Source organism: Eupeodes corollae, chromosome 1, assembly GCF_945859685.1.
Source record: "Eupeodes corollae chromosome 1, idEupCoro1.1, whole genome shotgun sequence".
NCBI classification, from domain to species: Eukaryota; Metazoa; Arthropoda; class Insecta; order Diptera; family Syrphidae; genus Eupeodes; species Eupeodes corollae.
The window spans coordinates 117,253,937-117,268,972 of NC_079147.1; the positions used below are offsets into that span (position 1 = coordinate 117,253,937).

At 33.3% G+C, this 15,036-nt stretch overlaps 2 protein-coding genes and 2 long non-coding RNA genes across 12 annotated transcripts in view; 2 read left to right on the forward strand and 2 right to left on the reverse strand.

Annotated features, from left to right (window-relative positions):
• LOC129942357 (cyclin-dependent kinase 2-like) overlaps positions 1 to 5,399 on the forward strand; it is a 101,000-nt gene extending 95,601 nt beyond the window's left edge. For all 3 annotated transcript variants that reach the window (XM_056051234.1, XM_056051235.1, XM_056051256.1), the window contains 3 exons: positions 339 to 500; positions 570 to 764; positions 4,979 to 5,399. In XM_056051234.1, coding sequence (XP_055907209.1) covers positions 339 to 500; positions 570 to 764; positions 4,979 to 5,098 — 477 coding nt within the window. In that variant the 3' untranslated portion in view covers positions 5,099 to 5,399. The remainder of the gene's footprint in view (positions 1 to 338; positions 501 to 569; positions 765 to 4,978) is intronic.
• A 2,268-nt stretch (positions 5,400 to 7,667) lies between these two features.
• Positions 7,668 to 9,712, forward strand: LOC129942725 (uncharacterized). 5 transcript variants are annotated; one of them, XR_008781082.1, is made up of 6 exons: positions 7,668 to 7,705; positions 7,757 to 7,812; positions 7,883 to 7,956; positions 8,017 to 8,544; positions 8,600 to 8,943; positions 9,005 to 9,712. It is a non-coding gene; the product is annotated as an uncharacterized LOC129942725 (long non-coding RNA). The 5 variants fall into 5 exon arrangements; XR_008781084.1 differs by having other exon boundaries at positions 7,683 to 7,812; positions 8,017 to 8,190; positions 8,245 to 8,544; XR_008781083.1 differs by having other exon boundaries at positions 7,683 to 7,812; positions 8,017 to 8,186; positions 8,245 to 8,544.
• Positions 9,713 to 9,801: 89 nt separating this feature from the next.
• On the reverse strand, positions 9,802 to 11,814 carry LOC129942724 (uncharacterized). 3 transcript variants are annotated; one of them, XR_008781081.1, is made up of 6 exons: positions 11,573 to 11,814; positions 11,398 to 11,511; positions 10,912 to 11,333; positions 10,801 to 10,858; positions 10,146 to 10,730; positions 9,802 to 10,080 (listed from the first exon to the last, which is right to left on the reverse strand). It is a non-coding gene; the product is annotated as an uncharacterized LOC129942724 (long non-coding RNA). The 3 variants fall into 3 exon arrangements; XR_008781080.1 differs by having other exon boundaries at positions 10,146 to 10,312; positions 10,372 to 10,730; positions 10,801 to 11,333; positions 11,573 to 11,813; XR_008781079.1 differs by having other exon boundaries at positions 10,801 to 11,333; positions 11,573 to 11,813.
• Positions 11,815 to 12,107: 293 nt separating this feature from the next.
• Positions 12,108 to 13,707, reverse strand: LOC129943077 (jerky protein homolog-like; the record flags this gene model as incomplete). The annotated part of the gene is made up of 3 exons (XM_056052297.1): positions 13,254 to 13,707; positions 12,224 to 13,192; positions 12,108 to 12,157 (listed from the first exon to the last, which is right to left on the reverse strand). Coding segments are annotated over exons 1-3 (1,080 nt in total), but the record flags the coding sequence as incomplete, so codon positions are not given.
• Between the last annotated feature and the right edge of the window lie 1,329 nt (positions 13,708 to 15,036).

The following is a 15,036-nucleotide window of genomic DNA, read 5'->3' on the forward strand; positions in this document are numbered from 1 at the left end:
TATTAACGAATAAGGATTAAGATATATTCATCTTGCACGCACTCCAACTTGCGCCCACCCCAAATTCTATTATGTAGCCAAGCAGGGTTGTTGCAGGGGGACAGCATGCCCCCCCCTCCCTAGGCATCTCACTGGAGGGGTCTCCGATAGTAAAAAATGCTTGTTTTTAACTGTTCTGTACAAATCCGTCATCAAACTTTGTCGCCAAAGTTATCGTACTCTCCCCTCAGTATATTATTCGTGTGGTTCCTAATTAAAATTCTGAAAAATTTCAAAAATCATGTTAAAATTGTTACAATCCACAACATTTCATTCATTCATATTAATTTTTTATTTAGTTAGCTGATTTTGGCCTCGCAAGAACTTTTAATGTCCCAATGAGAGCTTACACTCACGAAGTTGTTACCCTTTGGTATAGAGCACCGGAAATCCTTCTTGGTACTAAAATGTATGCAACTGGTGTTGATATTTGGAGTTTAGGTTGCATTTTTGCTGAAATGGTAAGATCATTTTATTTTTTCTAGAACATTTTAATAAATATTTTGTTACGCTTTGTTTATTTTTCAAAGATTATGAAACGTTCATTATTTCCTGGGGACAGTGAAATAGACCAGTTGTATAGAATATTTAGAATATTTGGCACTCCGGACGAAAAAATATGGAAAGGAGTACCACAGTTACCAGATTATAAGTCAACATTTCCAAAGTGGGACAAAAACATTCCAGAAATCATTTATAAGCACGAAGCATATGGTCTTTTTAAAGTAAGTTTGAATTTTTGTTTTTTTTTTTTATAAAATAGTTTTTGTTCTAAGTTCTTTTCAAAGCAAAATTTAAAATATACGCAAAAAGCTTTCGTTTAAGGAATTTTAAGTTTCGTCCACCAAAAGCAAAAAATCCGTTACATGTATTTTTTACTTTCTTTGACTTTAAATCAGAGGTCAATAATTAAAAATGTAAACATTATGGATATTGTACTTTTTTACAAAAACACCTCAAATGTCATTCCGTGAAGTGTTCTCCAAACTTTTTTACCTGAGGTCAACTAATTTGTTCTTATAAATTGAATTGAATTTTTGTTGAATCTTTTGGATCATAATTATTGTTTTCTTACTATAAAATTAATAAAAATTCCATTTTGCGCATAAGGCCAATTACAAAAAAAAAATTTGACAAACTATTTCTTCTACAAGTACATATATCGAATTTAACAAAACATCTTTTTAATTGTTAATGTTTGGGAACTTGATTCTTTAATTTTTTATTAATTGCATAAGTGGCGTATAGGATGACTCTTGATGTTGTAATAGATTCTGGAGGTGCTGGTATGTTAAATTGTTTTCGAATGTCTTGTATTGTTTTTTTCCGTAGTTTCGGTTTATTTTTTGCTTTCTGACTTCTTTTGTTTCAACTCTAGAAGGTATTTTCGAACTTTTCGGATATTTTTATAGTTGATGTAATAAGCGCACTACGCTTTATGATTAAGGCGATTGCTCATACTGGGTTGAGGGTAAGAAAACGAGGCAAGCATTGTTGTGTTGAATATTCGTATAGCTCTGTTTTATTGTTTCTAAATTTTTTTCTTTAAATACTATCATCTTAACTGGTATATTTATTATTTATCTTACTTTTTTCATACAAATTTACATTCTAGTTTTTTTATTTTCCTATTGACTACATTAGGAAAACTAGGATGTTATTATTCTTTAATGACAAATGGCAATCGAGTGAAATGATCCGGTATTTTGGTATAAGTCATGGTCAAACCCAATGTGTTCAAAATGACTAAGAAGTTATTTGAAGTTACTCAGTCATACTCAGCTTTTGGAATTTACCAGTAAGCTTTTTTTTAATAACCCTTAGGCGCTTGAATTTCTTCCCGGTCACATATTTTTGCAACATGTCTTTTATGCACATCCGATTTAAGTTTATTGAAGGCAGCGCATGCTTGATTCTTATATTGTTGTTCCAGCTTCTTTATTAGTTATATCCTTATTTTGTTTAAAATAACGAATCTTGGAGCTTGGTGTATGTTCGCGTATGTCATTTCATTAACAAACACATACTTTTGAAGTTCCACTCTTTTTTGACGTTTTGCTTTAAATACATTTACACCTATCAGGAAGTATGCCAATAGAAAATGTAATTTCTATGTTGGGCATATTCAAAAACACTAATGTTTGAAGAAAAAAGTTGAACATTTAATGAATGTGTTGCTTTAAATACTTTACATACCTTTATTATTAAATTAAAATTAAATTGGGTGGCGCAACAGTCCTTTGCGAACTAGGGCCTAGTGACTTACCACTCTCAATCATTCCTGTGTGCGAGTAATGTTGTCAGGAATAGAGGGGACCTACAGTTTTTATGCCGAATCCGAACGGTCAATTTAAGAAAGCACTTTTTCATGACAAGAGTTATTCTTAGAGGATTTGTCAATTCCTCGCAAGAGGCAGTAGCCTTGAAAAAGGCTTTAGATGGCACAGACAGGGATCGAAGATCGAACCCAAGACCTCTGGCATGACAGTCCATCATGCCACGGGTACTACTATACTTTTATTATTGCTATTCATAAAATCGCAAAAAAAAACTTGCTTATTGTGTAAGTAATAGTAACTGATTGTATATTGTAGATTTCACTGAATAATAGCCTGTTTGTCTACCTGTTATAGAACTCGAGCTTAATTCTGGGAGGTTAAGTTGAAAAAGATGATTTATGGGCAAGTCACTGTGTATTTCGAATAAAAGGCTTTTAATAAATCTGCTATAAGATGTTATTCGGCATTTGTAAAGGTTGGTAAAATCTTAGTCGGGCTGGCTGTTAAGTTTTGATTTTGAAAGCGCTGGGTGTATCAAAATCTTTGTCTGATGGTAGAGCGGAACTTAAAGTTGATTTTTTGGGTAGCTTCTAGAGTTGTTTACTTTGTGTATCGTGCTCGTTGATAGATGTTCAATTCTTTCACTTATTTTTGAAAATTGAGTGTATGACTTCAAGATCTTTTTAATTCATCATAGTATTTATATAGTTATTTACAAAAAAACATTTGATTTGTAGTGTTTCTTTAATTTATAATTAGAATGGAGAAGATACCAAGTATTTTAGCAAATTCAGATTTTAAAGTGAAAAATTTAAGGAGCTAACATAAATGATTTTAAATTTTTAAACCTGAGTATTGTCCAAACTTTGAAAGGCTTTGTAGAATATTTTAAAGTTAAAGCAAGTAAATTTAAAGTCTTTGAATACATTTGAAGGTCAATTGAATGCAATCAATCGAGACTTTGAGCAGTCACATGAAGTATTTGCATTTTTTTACACTTCAGAAAGTATAAGCTTATAGCAAGCGTCAAACTACAATCAGAGGCTCATCATAAGTGCGATGAATAGTTGAGGTTATATCGCACGCTCGTTTAAATCATTCTTCCTATAGTTAATTCTATGGAAGACATGTGTTTCAATAAGCTCTCTTGTTTGTATTAATTTCAATAAGTAAAATCTTCATTTGCTGTAAAAACTGCGTGTCTATTTCAAATTCTTTTTTTTTTGTTGATATTTAGTTCTTGTATGGTAGCATCAAAGTGCTTTGGCCAATCATTGCTAAATTTAAATTCAGCTTTCGAACATTTTATCTAAAAGATCTTTGAGACTTTTTCCTGGACCTTACCAGAAACTTCATTCAACTCTTTTTCTCAACAGAAGTAGAATCTACACCTCCAGCAACGTTTTACCTATATACAAATAAGTATACATGTGGGAGGGGTGAGCAAATTAATTAATTAACAAATTAAATTTAGAATAAGTTTAATGATAAAATAGATTGTTGTGGCGATGCGTCGATAGTAGGCATATCCTACATCCGGCCATCCTGAGCTGAATCCGATTCGAATGAGTTAGATTCCGTATCACTATCATCACTTGTCAATCGTTTCATAGGATCTGCAGCAGATGATGTATTATTGGGTACTTCTGATCTCCAATTTTGCTGATTTCGTAGCAATCGTTGCGTTTAGCGTTAGCCACTTTATATGGACCGAGGTTAAACTTTAAGTTCTGATCCGAAATACGTTCGTTGCATTGCCACAAGGCATATTTATTAGCTGGTTTTATTTTCCTGTTGTAATTTTAATATTTTTAGTTTAGCATATTTTCGTAACTCGACTCTGCTTGCTTCAAACTAGTTCCTTTCTCTTTTTCATTATTTCCGAAAGCCTCATATCCTCTTTATTTCTTATGGGGATATCGATCAAAAGTTCAAATTGTGTAATTTTTTGTAGCTTTAGATATTGGTTAGTTGAACCTCCTTTGAAGTCGTAAAACGTGTTGATACCATTTAAGTGGATTTTCAATCGATAACTTGCTGACTTCAAGTTGTCCCATCTGTTTAAGAAATTCATCCACACGAATTTTGTTAACATTTCCATGTCAGAAAATATATATTTATAGTTTTTAGTGTTGAGGCATCGGACCAAGTAGGTCCGATAAGTGTGTAGAGGTATATCAACTTTGTCTATAGTATTTATGAAACCTTCTTGTTTTCCGCTTTTCTTGACTCTTGAACCTTCCCCAGTGTTTCCCAGCATTGACAGATGACATCGACAAAGTCGATAGATATCAATGGGCTTTTATGAGTACTGAGCAATAGGCAGCAAAAATGAGTTTAACGGTTAATGAGGGCAAAACAAAGTACATGCTGTCTTCAAGAAAGGACCTACAACAAAACGTCATCATCACCTTTTTTTGACGATTTGGCCGTTATTTTGTTCTATATATAAATGAACCATACCAATATTATAATGAAAAAAACGACAATAATTTCCTAATGTGTGTTTTATTCAAAATCAACATCGGCCCTTAAAACTTTACGTAGCTCCTATGCGTCACAATTAAAAATTTAAAGTTCATTATAAAAACCCCATTATTTATTTTATTTGTGCTTTTGTTTTGAAAATAGCATTAAATGAAAATATTTTTTCTTTTCAGGCAATGATGGCATATGATCCAAACCTAAGAATATCAGCAAAACAAGCGATGGAGCATAAATATTTCAAAAATTTAGAAAGAGTTTCTCATGTTGCTCTGCCAATTATTAATTCACATTAGTCCTAACATTATATCTATGTATATCCTTTTTATTTTATCCATAAAATGATTTCATTTGAAAATGTATTTTTCTCGACAATAATATTTCACTATAATCTAAATTAAAAAAAAAAACATGAAAGTACAAATGCAACAATCACTGGCAAATAATCAAATAACTTTTTATAAATATTTTTTTTACGAAAAAGTTATTTAAGGATGTAAGTCAAAATTACTTTTAAGTACGAGACGTGTATGCAATGTGTATCAAGACTACTCATGATAGATACAATTTAATAAACATTTTTAAAAACTTAAACAACTTTTTTGAATAACTAAAGCAGGAGTCTAGAAATCAAAACTTGTATAACGAAGGCAAAATCAAATGAAAGCTAAAATCAAGAATTGAAAAATATCGAAATACAAACATCTATAACACAAATATCTCTAATGGAGAAATAATTTCGCGCGTGAGTTACATTCCGAGTTCCCGGTTTGCAAAAAACAAACCAATGTTTATTTTGCGACAAAACTTCGTCTATTGACGTTTAATGAATAACAAAAACAACCTAAAATTAATTACATCTGCTTTTATATTGATTAGGTAGCAGTTTTATTGGGAAAACAATATATTGTGAATATGATAAATAAGTAAAAATACAGTTAACAGTATGCTGTATTCGTAAGAAGAAAGTATGTGGTCATTTGATTCAGCGACAAAGTTAGATATAGTTTATGGTTGCAAGTTGCATGGATTTATGGTCAATCCTAGTCCTTGCCCCCTAAGAGCGAAGGGATTACCAGAGAAGACCAATGTTGTTGTTCAAAAGTTTTGGTGATATGTTTGTTTTTGTTTGGCATCGGATCTATTGAATGATGAAATAAATGGAGTACAGGATAATGTGTTCAGTTAATATAGGTATCTGTAGTGTAGATGTGTAGTGCATCTGTGATTTTTGTTTTGTTTTCATGTACATATGTACATATATTCAGTTTGGCCGTATTTTTGAAATCGATGTTTTGTAAATTTGGAATTTGTTTTACTTCTGACATATTTACAGGTTTATTTTTGTTAAATAATCCTGAAGTATGTTCTTTTTATAACTATTGTTAACAAACAAAATAATATGACGACATTACATGGTTCCCAAACTCATTGTTGAAGTTGTAGTTGCTTCTAAATAACGAGAAGTCACCTCTTTGAATTCCAAAATAGAATTGATTTTTATTGAATTTTTTACATTTTTTCCATAAACAAAGTTTTAAAATTATTATGTCATGATAAGTGGTTGTGATTGAAAATTGTTCTTAAAACTACCTCAGTGAAAAGAAATTATTCAAGAACTCTAAGTGAACAATATGATAAAAGGATCGCCACAGTATTCGCCCTCTAGAGGCAACTACAGTGAATTACAAAATTCATCACACTTTTCCATGAAATATTAAAATATTTTGTTTCAAGTCTAAAAAGTAAATGAAAAACTTAAAATTTCTTATGAATATTTTATTTCAAATATTAGAAGTCTTAATATAAACTTAAATAATGGCAATATCAAATATAAAAAAAAAAGTGTTCAAAGCTTGATCGATTTTAAATGCAGTAGACGCTCGATATAGTGAAGTAATAAAAACCAGCCATGTTCACTATTTCGAGATTGTTCACTATTTCGAGCGGGAGGCTAGAAACGCTTTCCAAAGTTAAATTTGATCAAAAATGCACATTTTGTTCAGTGTGAAGGTAATTATATTTATTTAATCAATAAACAAACATTTTAATCAAGAAACAGCAAAACAAAAACAATTCATAATATATACTTTTATAAAATAACATAAAACAAAAACATTTTAACTCATAAAAAACGAAAAAAGAATTACATTTTTGGAAAGTAGTTTGTCACTTTTGTCTGACTTTTTCTTAAATTTAAATTAATTTGAATGGCTTTTTCTTGTAATCGTTTCATGACCATAATATCAGAAAAGTCTGTATTATTATGTCCCACCCACTCAATTATCTTATCAAAGAGAATGACAGCATCCTTTGAAGAAACGGAACATGTGGGTCGCTCCATTACAAACTGCACATCTTCTTCTTCGTTTTCGTTTTCGGCTTCTTCAATATCCGACAAGACTTTATCTTCGTTCCAATCGCCTATGTCACCAGGTGTATGCGTTATGCCTTCGTTTAGATGATTGAGTAGATTAATCACCTCTTCAGAAATTTGTTTGATGTCCTGTTGCCTAAGAACACTAAGGGGAATATCATCTTCCTCATCAAAATGTTCGTTGGATTCAAAAATATTTTTCCAACACTTTGCAATGACCGCACCATCCAAGCTATCCCAAGCCGATCGTAAATTGAACACCGCATCCTTGATCATAGAGGAAATATATTATCTAGAGTCCCGACCGGTACCCGTCCTACCTGAAACACCCTCAAATTTTATTCGAGGTAAACTCTCCCAAATTCGAGGTGAACTCTCTCAAAGTCTCTATCGGTGAATACATGTGAGTGGAGAAAAAAAAGCAAAATGGGGGATTGGGCTAAAAAGAAACTTATGGAATTTTTGTGACCCGTCAAAAATGACAATCAATTTTGCAAGACAAAACAATGGGTTTCGGATTTTAAGAGTAAGTTTTTGTTAATTGTTTTGATTTTTAATATAATTTGATATTTTTCAGACCAAAATTCTTTATAATGAAGAGGGTATATACAAGTTCACTTCATTGAATAAAAAGTAAGTCAAATTGCAGTGAAGGAGGTGCAACAATAATGGATTTATTTTATAGTCTGTCTTTTCATTTTAGGTATTGCCAAAATGCAGGAAGCAATTTCCTTTAAGTAATTTGGAAAGCATACCAAACAAGGCGCTGATTTGCTGGTAAGTTTTTTGTATATTATATTTCTCTTAACAAAATAATATCAATGTTTTGACCTACAGATGCTGCCCATTGTTTTTGTATGTACTTCTCAATGGCAAGAGCTGCCGCAGGCGTTGACGGCGGAGGTGTCACCATCAAAACCATTAGAAACAACACCATCATGTCAATGATGCAAGTGGAAGTTTTGCCATGTAATAGTCGACCGCTGACGCCCTTCTCCTTCAATTGTGTAAGTACGTATCGAAACATTCATATCGTAGTCAACTAGCTTAATCTTCATCTTCTAGGTGTAAAGAGTTTACTACCAGTCTGCGGTTCTGCAAGAGACGCAAGAAAAACAAGAATAAAATCGCAGGAATACTCAAAAATTGTCCAACCTTGACTGTAAGAGAGTTCAAATTTTAAATCTACAACGAATCCATTTATTTTGCTCCTAAGAATCGCACTGGCTTAACGGAGGCAAATGAGCTGGCCCGACAAGAATCCCCAAGAAGCCAAACAGATTCAGATCAGTCTCTCGGCAGCTACTGACGATGTCGGCGAGTGGATTCCATCGATTTTCACACAGAAAATCAACATCAAAAAAAGTAAGTCAACTTCCATTTAAGATTTCCTTGTTAATGAAAATTAATTTCTTTATAGTCACGACAATTTAGCAGCGTCATGGTCAACCTGCCGATCAACTATTCACAGTGAATAACCTCCATTCGCAGCGGAAGCGACAATGCGAAAACAATGTCATCAAGCCGGAGTACCATCCAGGATCTATCAAGTATCGCATTCAATTGCTTGCTAACTACCATGTGCCCAACGTTCTGCTTGTGCGTTGTGAAAACCACTGAAGCCTGGCACGTCCACTGAATTGATCCTCAAGCTAACTAACCCAACGATGTACCATATGGCCACAACCATTATGAAACTGCCAACCAAGGAAGAGGAACGGCGAATGATCGACTTCGAATAAAAGTTCAACGAAAGGAACCAAAGTAAATAACAATCGAATTGTAAATTCTTATTCTATGTTGTTTCTCTTATTTTTTTTTATAGTTCCACCACTTGAAGAAAGTCCAATAAAGTAACAATCAAATTGAACTTCACACCTGAAGAAGGACTGAAACCAGGCGATAATGTTACCCTTAGTTTCTTGATGAAATATACTTTTGTGAATACATACACATGCCCGAAAAGAAAGAACGTCAAAAACACGCATTATCATCGAAAGTTTTTGTAAAAGTTGGTCAAATTGAAGCCTAAATTTATTTCTATGTATATCTAGAAATTAATCTTTTTTGCAAACAACTTGTTTATTTATTTTGAGCTATAGTGTAAATTTTGTATATATTGTATATTCTACTATTTCTTTGCTGACTAGGATTATTGTTATTCAAAATTATTTATGATTTACTTTACTTTAATAATAAAGGAATTTGTTTTGAATTCAAAGATGTTGGTGCTTTTTTCTTCAGGGGTTGAATTCGGTTGAATCAAGTGAATTTTGAAGAATATACAAATGGTAATGTACAAATTGATCGGATTAGCCAATATAAAACATCCCATTTCGGTTGTTTGGGGGCAGCACAACTCGAACCTTGAACAAAATGGGACCTACATAACTAAAATGTTCGTTGGAATTTTTACCCGCCCATTTAAACGATATAAATTTGATTAGATGAAAAGGACGAAACAAATTTAAGCGAAATATTGAACAAATATTGTAGATTTGGAAATCATCACAATTACCACCAATTATAACGTTGAGTGCCGAATGGAATTTAAAAACATATTTGAATTAATTTCATTGTATTTAAAAAAATATATAAACATGATTAACAAACCAGGGAGTCTACATGTTTAATGATTCAAATTATTTATTTTTGTCACAAAAAAGAATACAATATTATTATTGACTTTTAAAATTAAATATGGATATAAGCTAAACAAATTGTTTTTATTCATATGCTCATCCTTGCCAACAAAAAGGAGACATTTAACATTTTGAACTAATAGATAGAAATGGTATCTGATGTTTGTGGTGATGAATTAGTGTGATGTTAGTGCGAAGTTTTGAGTTCGCTATTGCTTGATACAGAACCCTCCAGCTGTGATGATTCTCATCGTATCAGCTGAACGAAGATTTTTAATTATAAAATAAATTACCTCAAGCAGAAACATAACACTTTTCACTTACTCTCTGTTGTAAAACATTAAGCTTTTAGTGCCAGATCAAGAATGGATAGTCCAGGCTCTGGAAAAATCTTAACGATAGGATTTAGTTGTAGTTCAGTTCACCTAGTCCTTCAACATTTGCCATGTAGAGCGCTTCTGTGACTTTTTCGGCTTGTTTTAGACCCGCCTCTGAAAGAGAAAAACTTAAAAAGCTAAAAGAAGTGATTTATTTGTTTATTAAAAATCACCTCAATGGACTAGAAGCGTCATATCTTCAGCTAGAATTGTTTGTGCTTTTCTCTTCTCTGGTGATTTTTTGTGTTGTTCCATGAGAAATGCAATTTCTTCCAGTGGAATAAAACTACTTGAACAACGTGAACGACTTGAGAAGATTCTCGACATCAGAATCTGGCATTTTCAAAAAGAACTGATAAAGAGAAAAAGGCGACGGGTTTTCTTCGTCCAGCCAAATACCATCGTCAGCAAATTTTCCGATCTTGTCTCCTTTTCGTTGGTAACAAGAGGCAGAATTGAATTGAAGATATTGACGGCATTGAAAGCAATAAATCATAATTGAAAGAAGGTATTTCAATTGAATTCCAGAGACCTACAATTTAAATTAGAAAAAGAGAAAATTAAGGTAGTTCTTATTTTATTATTTATAAACACATCCTCACCCACTACATCACAGAGTTCGCCAAAAAATGTAAAAGGAAGATATTCAAATGTGAATTTCTGCAAAAAAGAACATAGTACCTCGGTGGTAGGTACTGTCTTGAAAAACTGACTGTAGATTAAATTAACTATTGTTCACATGATGAGGAAGGACTTGCATTCATTGCGATCTTTCGACTATCCGTAGCTGGCTGAAAGGAGTGCTTTGCATTGCAAAGATGGTGGCACATTACGAGAATGTGCTACTGCTATCACACGCTGCAATTAATTCAACTTGTATTTGTATTTGGCTTGGCTATGAATGACCACCAAGTAAAGAGATTCCTCAACTTTATAACAACTCTCGACTTGTATATCCATCTCGTCAAATGAAGCATGTCAGATAGGTTGCAAAGCGAAGCTTTTCAGACTTCTGCGACATCGATCCCTTCGCTGTAATCGGCCCTTCTCATTCCTACAGGAATAACAATGAGGATATAAGCCATCAGAATAGAGCGATTTGATCGCCAGTCTTGTTGAGCAGTGTAATTTTTTACTAAAAAACAAAACAAAACAATATTCATATAATTTGAGTTAAAAATTAATATGAACACATTTACCTTCAATTTGTACCTATTCACTCCACAATAAATATGTCGGCGTTGCTGGCTTCCTACGCGGGGCTTCCACTTCCACTTTTCTTGTTGCAACGTAATCCTTGGTTTCTTCTTTATCTGAGGATTAAATTAAATTCAATATATATTTTTATTTCAATAAATTAATATTTTGTTTTACCTTCATTTGCTTTATTGATACTGAATTTTGGTTTGTTTACATTTTCGTAGAATTGTCAAAATACTTACCCCGCTGTTGATCTGTCAAAACTGGGTACAACTCAAATTGGGCCACGTTCGCATTGCAGTTCTGGGGTGCGCCTATACTTTCGGCATGATTTATTCTGTTTTTAGCTAAAATTTTCATACAAATCATAGAATTTGTTTGCCAAAAGCATTCAAATATTATTTTTAGCACAGTTTTCACTAAAAAGAAGTTGTAAAATTCATTTTTCTAAAAATATTGCATTCAATTTTCAATTTTTGAATTCAACGGATTTCTTTTTTGCACGTCTGAGTTCACCTCATAGTTTTTTCCCCCGCGGTCGAGCAATGTGGGCACAAATTCCATAACAACTACATTCATAATGGCTTGGTCCCATAAGAAATGCACGGGACCACTAACACATGCTTATCCTTATGGACAAAATCCTCCCAATTTAGCTTGTAGGCCGAAAGAGAGCAAACCCATTAAGTCGGGACTCTAGATAATATATTTCCTCTATGTCCTTGATCGTGATTTCTTTTACCGCTTCGCAAATATTTTCTAAAGCAACATAAGAAAATTTAACGTTATGTATATTTCTTGCATCTTTATCATTTCACTACATACCTTTTTCAGCTGCAATAATTGACAATAACAAGCTTTTTCTATAAAAAAGTTTCGTCAGTCGGATTACGTTTTGGTCCATCGGTTGAATGAGTTTAGTTACATTTGGTGGCATATAGATGACTGTTATGCAGCCATCTGATGTTTGCAGCTGATTTTCCGGAGGGTGACTAGGAGCGTTATCCAAAATAAGAAGAGCTTTAAGTGGCAAATCATTATTTTTAAGAAAGTTTTGAACTTCTGGAACAAATAAATTATGAAACCAGTCTTTAAATATTGCTCCTGTCATCCAAGCTGATTTGGAGTGTCGGTAATGTACGGGCAAGCACACATTTCTAAATGGGCGAGGATTTTTGGCTTTTCCAGTTACAAGAGGTCTTACTTTATGGCGACCTGAAGCATAGGTGCAAGCCATGAAAGTAATTCTTTGTTTTTCGGCTTTTCTCCCTGGAGCAGTCTTCTCAGCCCACGAAACATATGTTTTTCCAGGAAGAAGCTTCCAATATAAACCTGACTCATCAGCGTTATATATTTGATCTGGCTTGAGATCCATACTCTTTATTTTTTCTTGAAGAACTCGTTTAGAAGGGCAGACCAGTTCTGGTTGAGAAGATAGCTTCTCTCCGGATATTTTCAGATATCGAACTCCATACCTTTTTTTAAATTTTTGTAGCCAACCATCGCTTGCAACAAAACCATATCTGTTGCCATTTATTTTGTCCAGTATGGAAATAGCTTTTTGTTTCAATATCAGTCCACTCACAGGCAGATTCTTTCTACGTTGCTCCAAGAACCATTTATACAGCCTTTTTTCTACATCTGGAAGTTCGGATGTCCTCAAAATTTTTCTTTTTCCAGGGCCACAATAAGTCTGAGTCGCCGTAGCTGTTATATTGTCCCTCTTTTTATATATGGAACTTACGGTAGATCTGGCTATTCCATATTTTTTGGCCAAAAACGTTGCCGAAGTACCTGTTAAAAATGTGAATTAACCACTTACCATTTATTTTTTAAGTTAAGAAATGTATAATACCTGCTGACAGCTTCTTTAATACCTCAGTTTTTTCAAGCAATGTTAAATGCTTTCGGGCCATTCTAACTTAACAATGCACTAAAATTAACCAGATATGTGTTTACGCACAGAAAATCCAAACAAAAATGAGAATATTGCACACATTTCAGCAGTTGGTCGAATTTGTTTTCAAAATTACAATGTTGTACAAAAGTAAAAACACAGCAAGAACTTGTGTTTAACTGAGGCAAGTGGTTGCTTTCTTTTGTGATTCAGTGTAAAATATACTTGAATGAACGGTAAAATTTGCTCATAGGCAGTCGACATGCTGTAGACGCATTGCAGCTGCAATAATCTTGTTCAAACTTGAGAAAAAATATGTGTTCACTATATCGAGATTTTTATTGTTCACTATTTAGAGTAGTGCATGTAAAATTTTGGGTGTTCACTATATTGGATAGTTCACTCTTCCGAGATTCACTATATTGAGCGTCTACTGTGTTTTCTTTTTCAAAAAAGTTGGATAGTTCATATTTTGTGTTTCCCCCTATAGCATCAATTACCGTTGTATTCGATTGGGCATACTGTGAACCAAATTCTTACATATCCCTGGGCTTAAATTTGTCAACGCTGATTTTATTTTTGGCCAGAGTTCTGTTAAATTTGCAATGGACCTTCTTAAGACACTCCACAAGTGATCGGGTTAAGATCGGGATTGCGGTGGCCATGTCAACATTGTGTCTTGCTGGAAAACAATGTCCGAAGCTTCAACACCGAATTTTACCAGCGATTCAATCAAATAACAATTCAAAATTTCAATATAAGAACGTGACCATACGTCCTTGAATATTGTGTATACTTCCCACTCCTCTCGCCATCATACATTCCCGGAACATAACGGATCCCCCACCGATCCTCAGAGTAGGTTTAACGTGACGAGGTTGTAACTTTTCTCGTGGTGTTTTCCATACCCATTCTCCTCCATCCGAGCCCTATTAATTTTGCTCTCATCCAAACAAACTAGTCATCCTTTGTCCAAGAAGAATATTTTCTTGCAAATTCCAGCCTTAATTTTTTGTATCGTTTAGTTAGAAGAGTTTTTTTTAAATTGACTCTTCCTTTTAAACCAGCGGACTTAGTGTCGTGCGAACTGTTACCGCTGAAATGCGAATGTTTTGGTCATGGTCCAAAGCTCGCTTGATTTGAACAGCATTTTGAAATTTGTTTATTCTTAAATCTAGAACAATTTTCGACAAGATACGCCCAGCTTTGTTTTTGCAGGCTAAATTTTCCATGTTTTGCCGAATTTTACTGATTGAGCCTAGTGATATAGCCGCCAATTCCGCAATTTCCCGTTTTGGTACTCCTTTTCTCAAAAAAATCTTCCTGCTTTTTTTGGGTTATATTTATTGGTTTATTGTTCGATCCCATTATAAGAAATCTGAATCAACAAAATATAAAATTTTCACTTCATTAATTAACAAAACTAAGCACTGAATATTTTTTGTTAAATTAAGACCAATAAATAAGAAGTGGAGTCTTTACGACCTAACTCACAAAAACAATCACATGCAACTGCGAATGCAGTCATATAGTAAAACTTACTTTTAAGTTGAGGAGAATAAAAACCGTTATAAACTGTTATAAGAGAAAATTATGTAAGGACTATAATACCTTAAAATAAGAAAACAATCAAAATGAGAGAATTTGTATTTTGCTTGTGATAAGCGTAACCAATTTTGTGATTCACTGTATATCTCTTCAATATGAAATATTCAGCCAGATTTTGTGAGTATTTGTCATC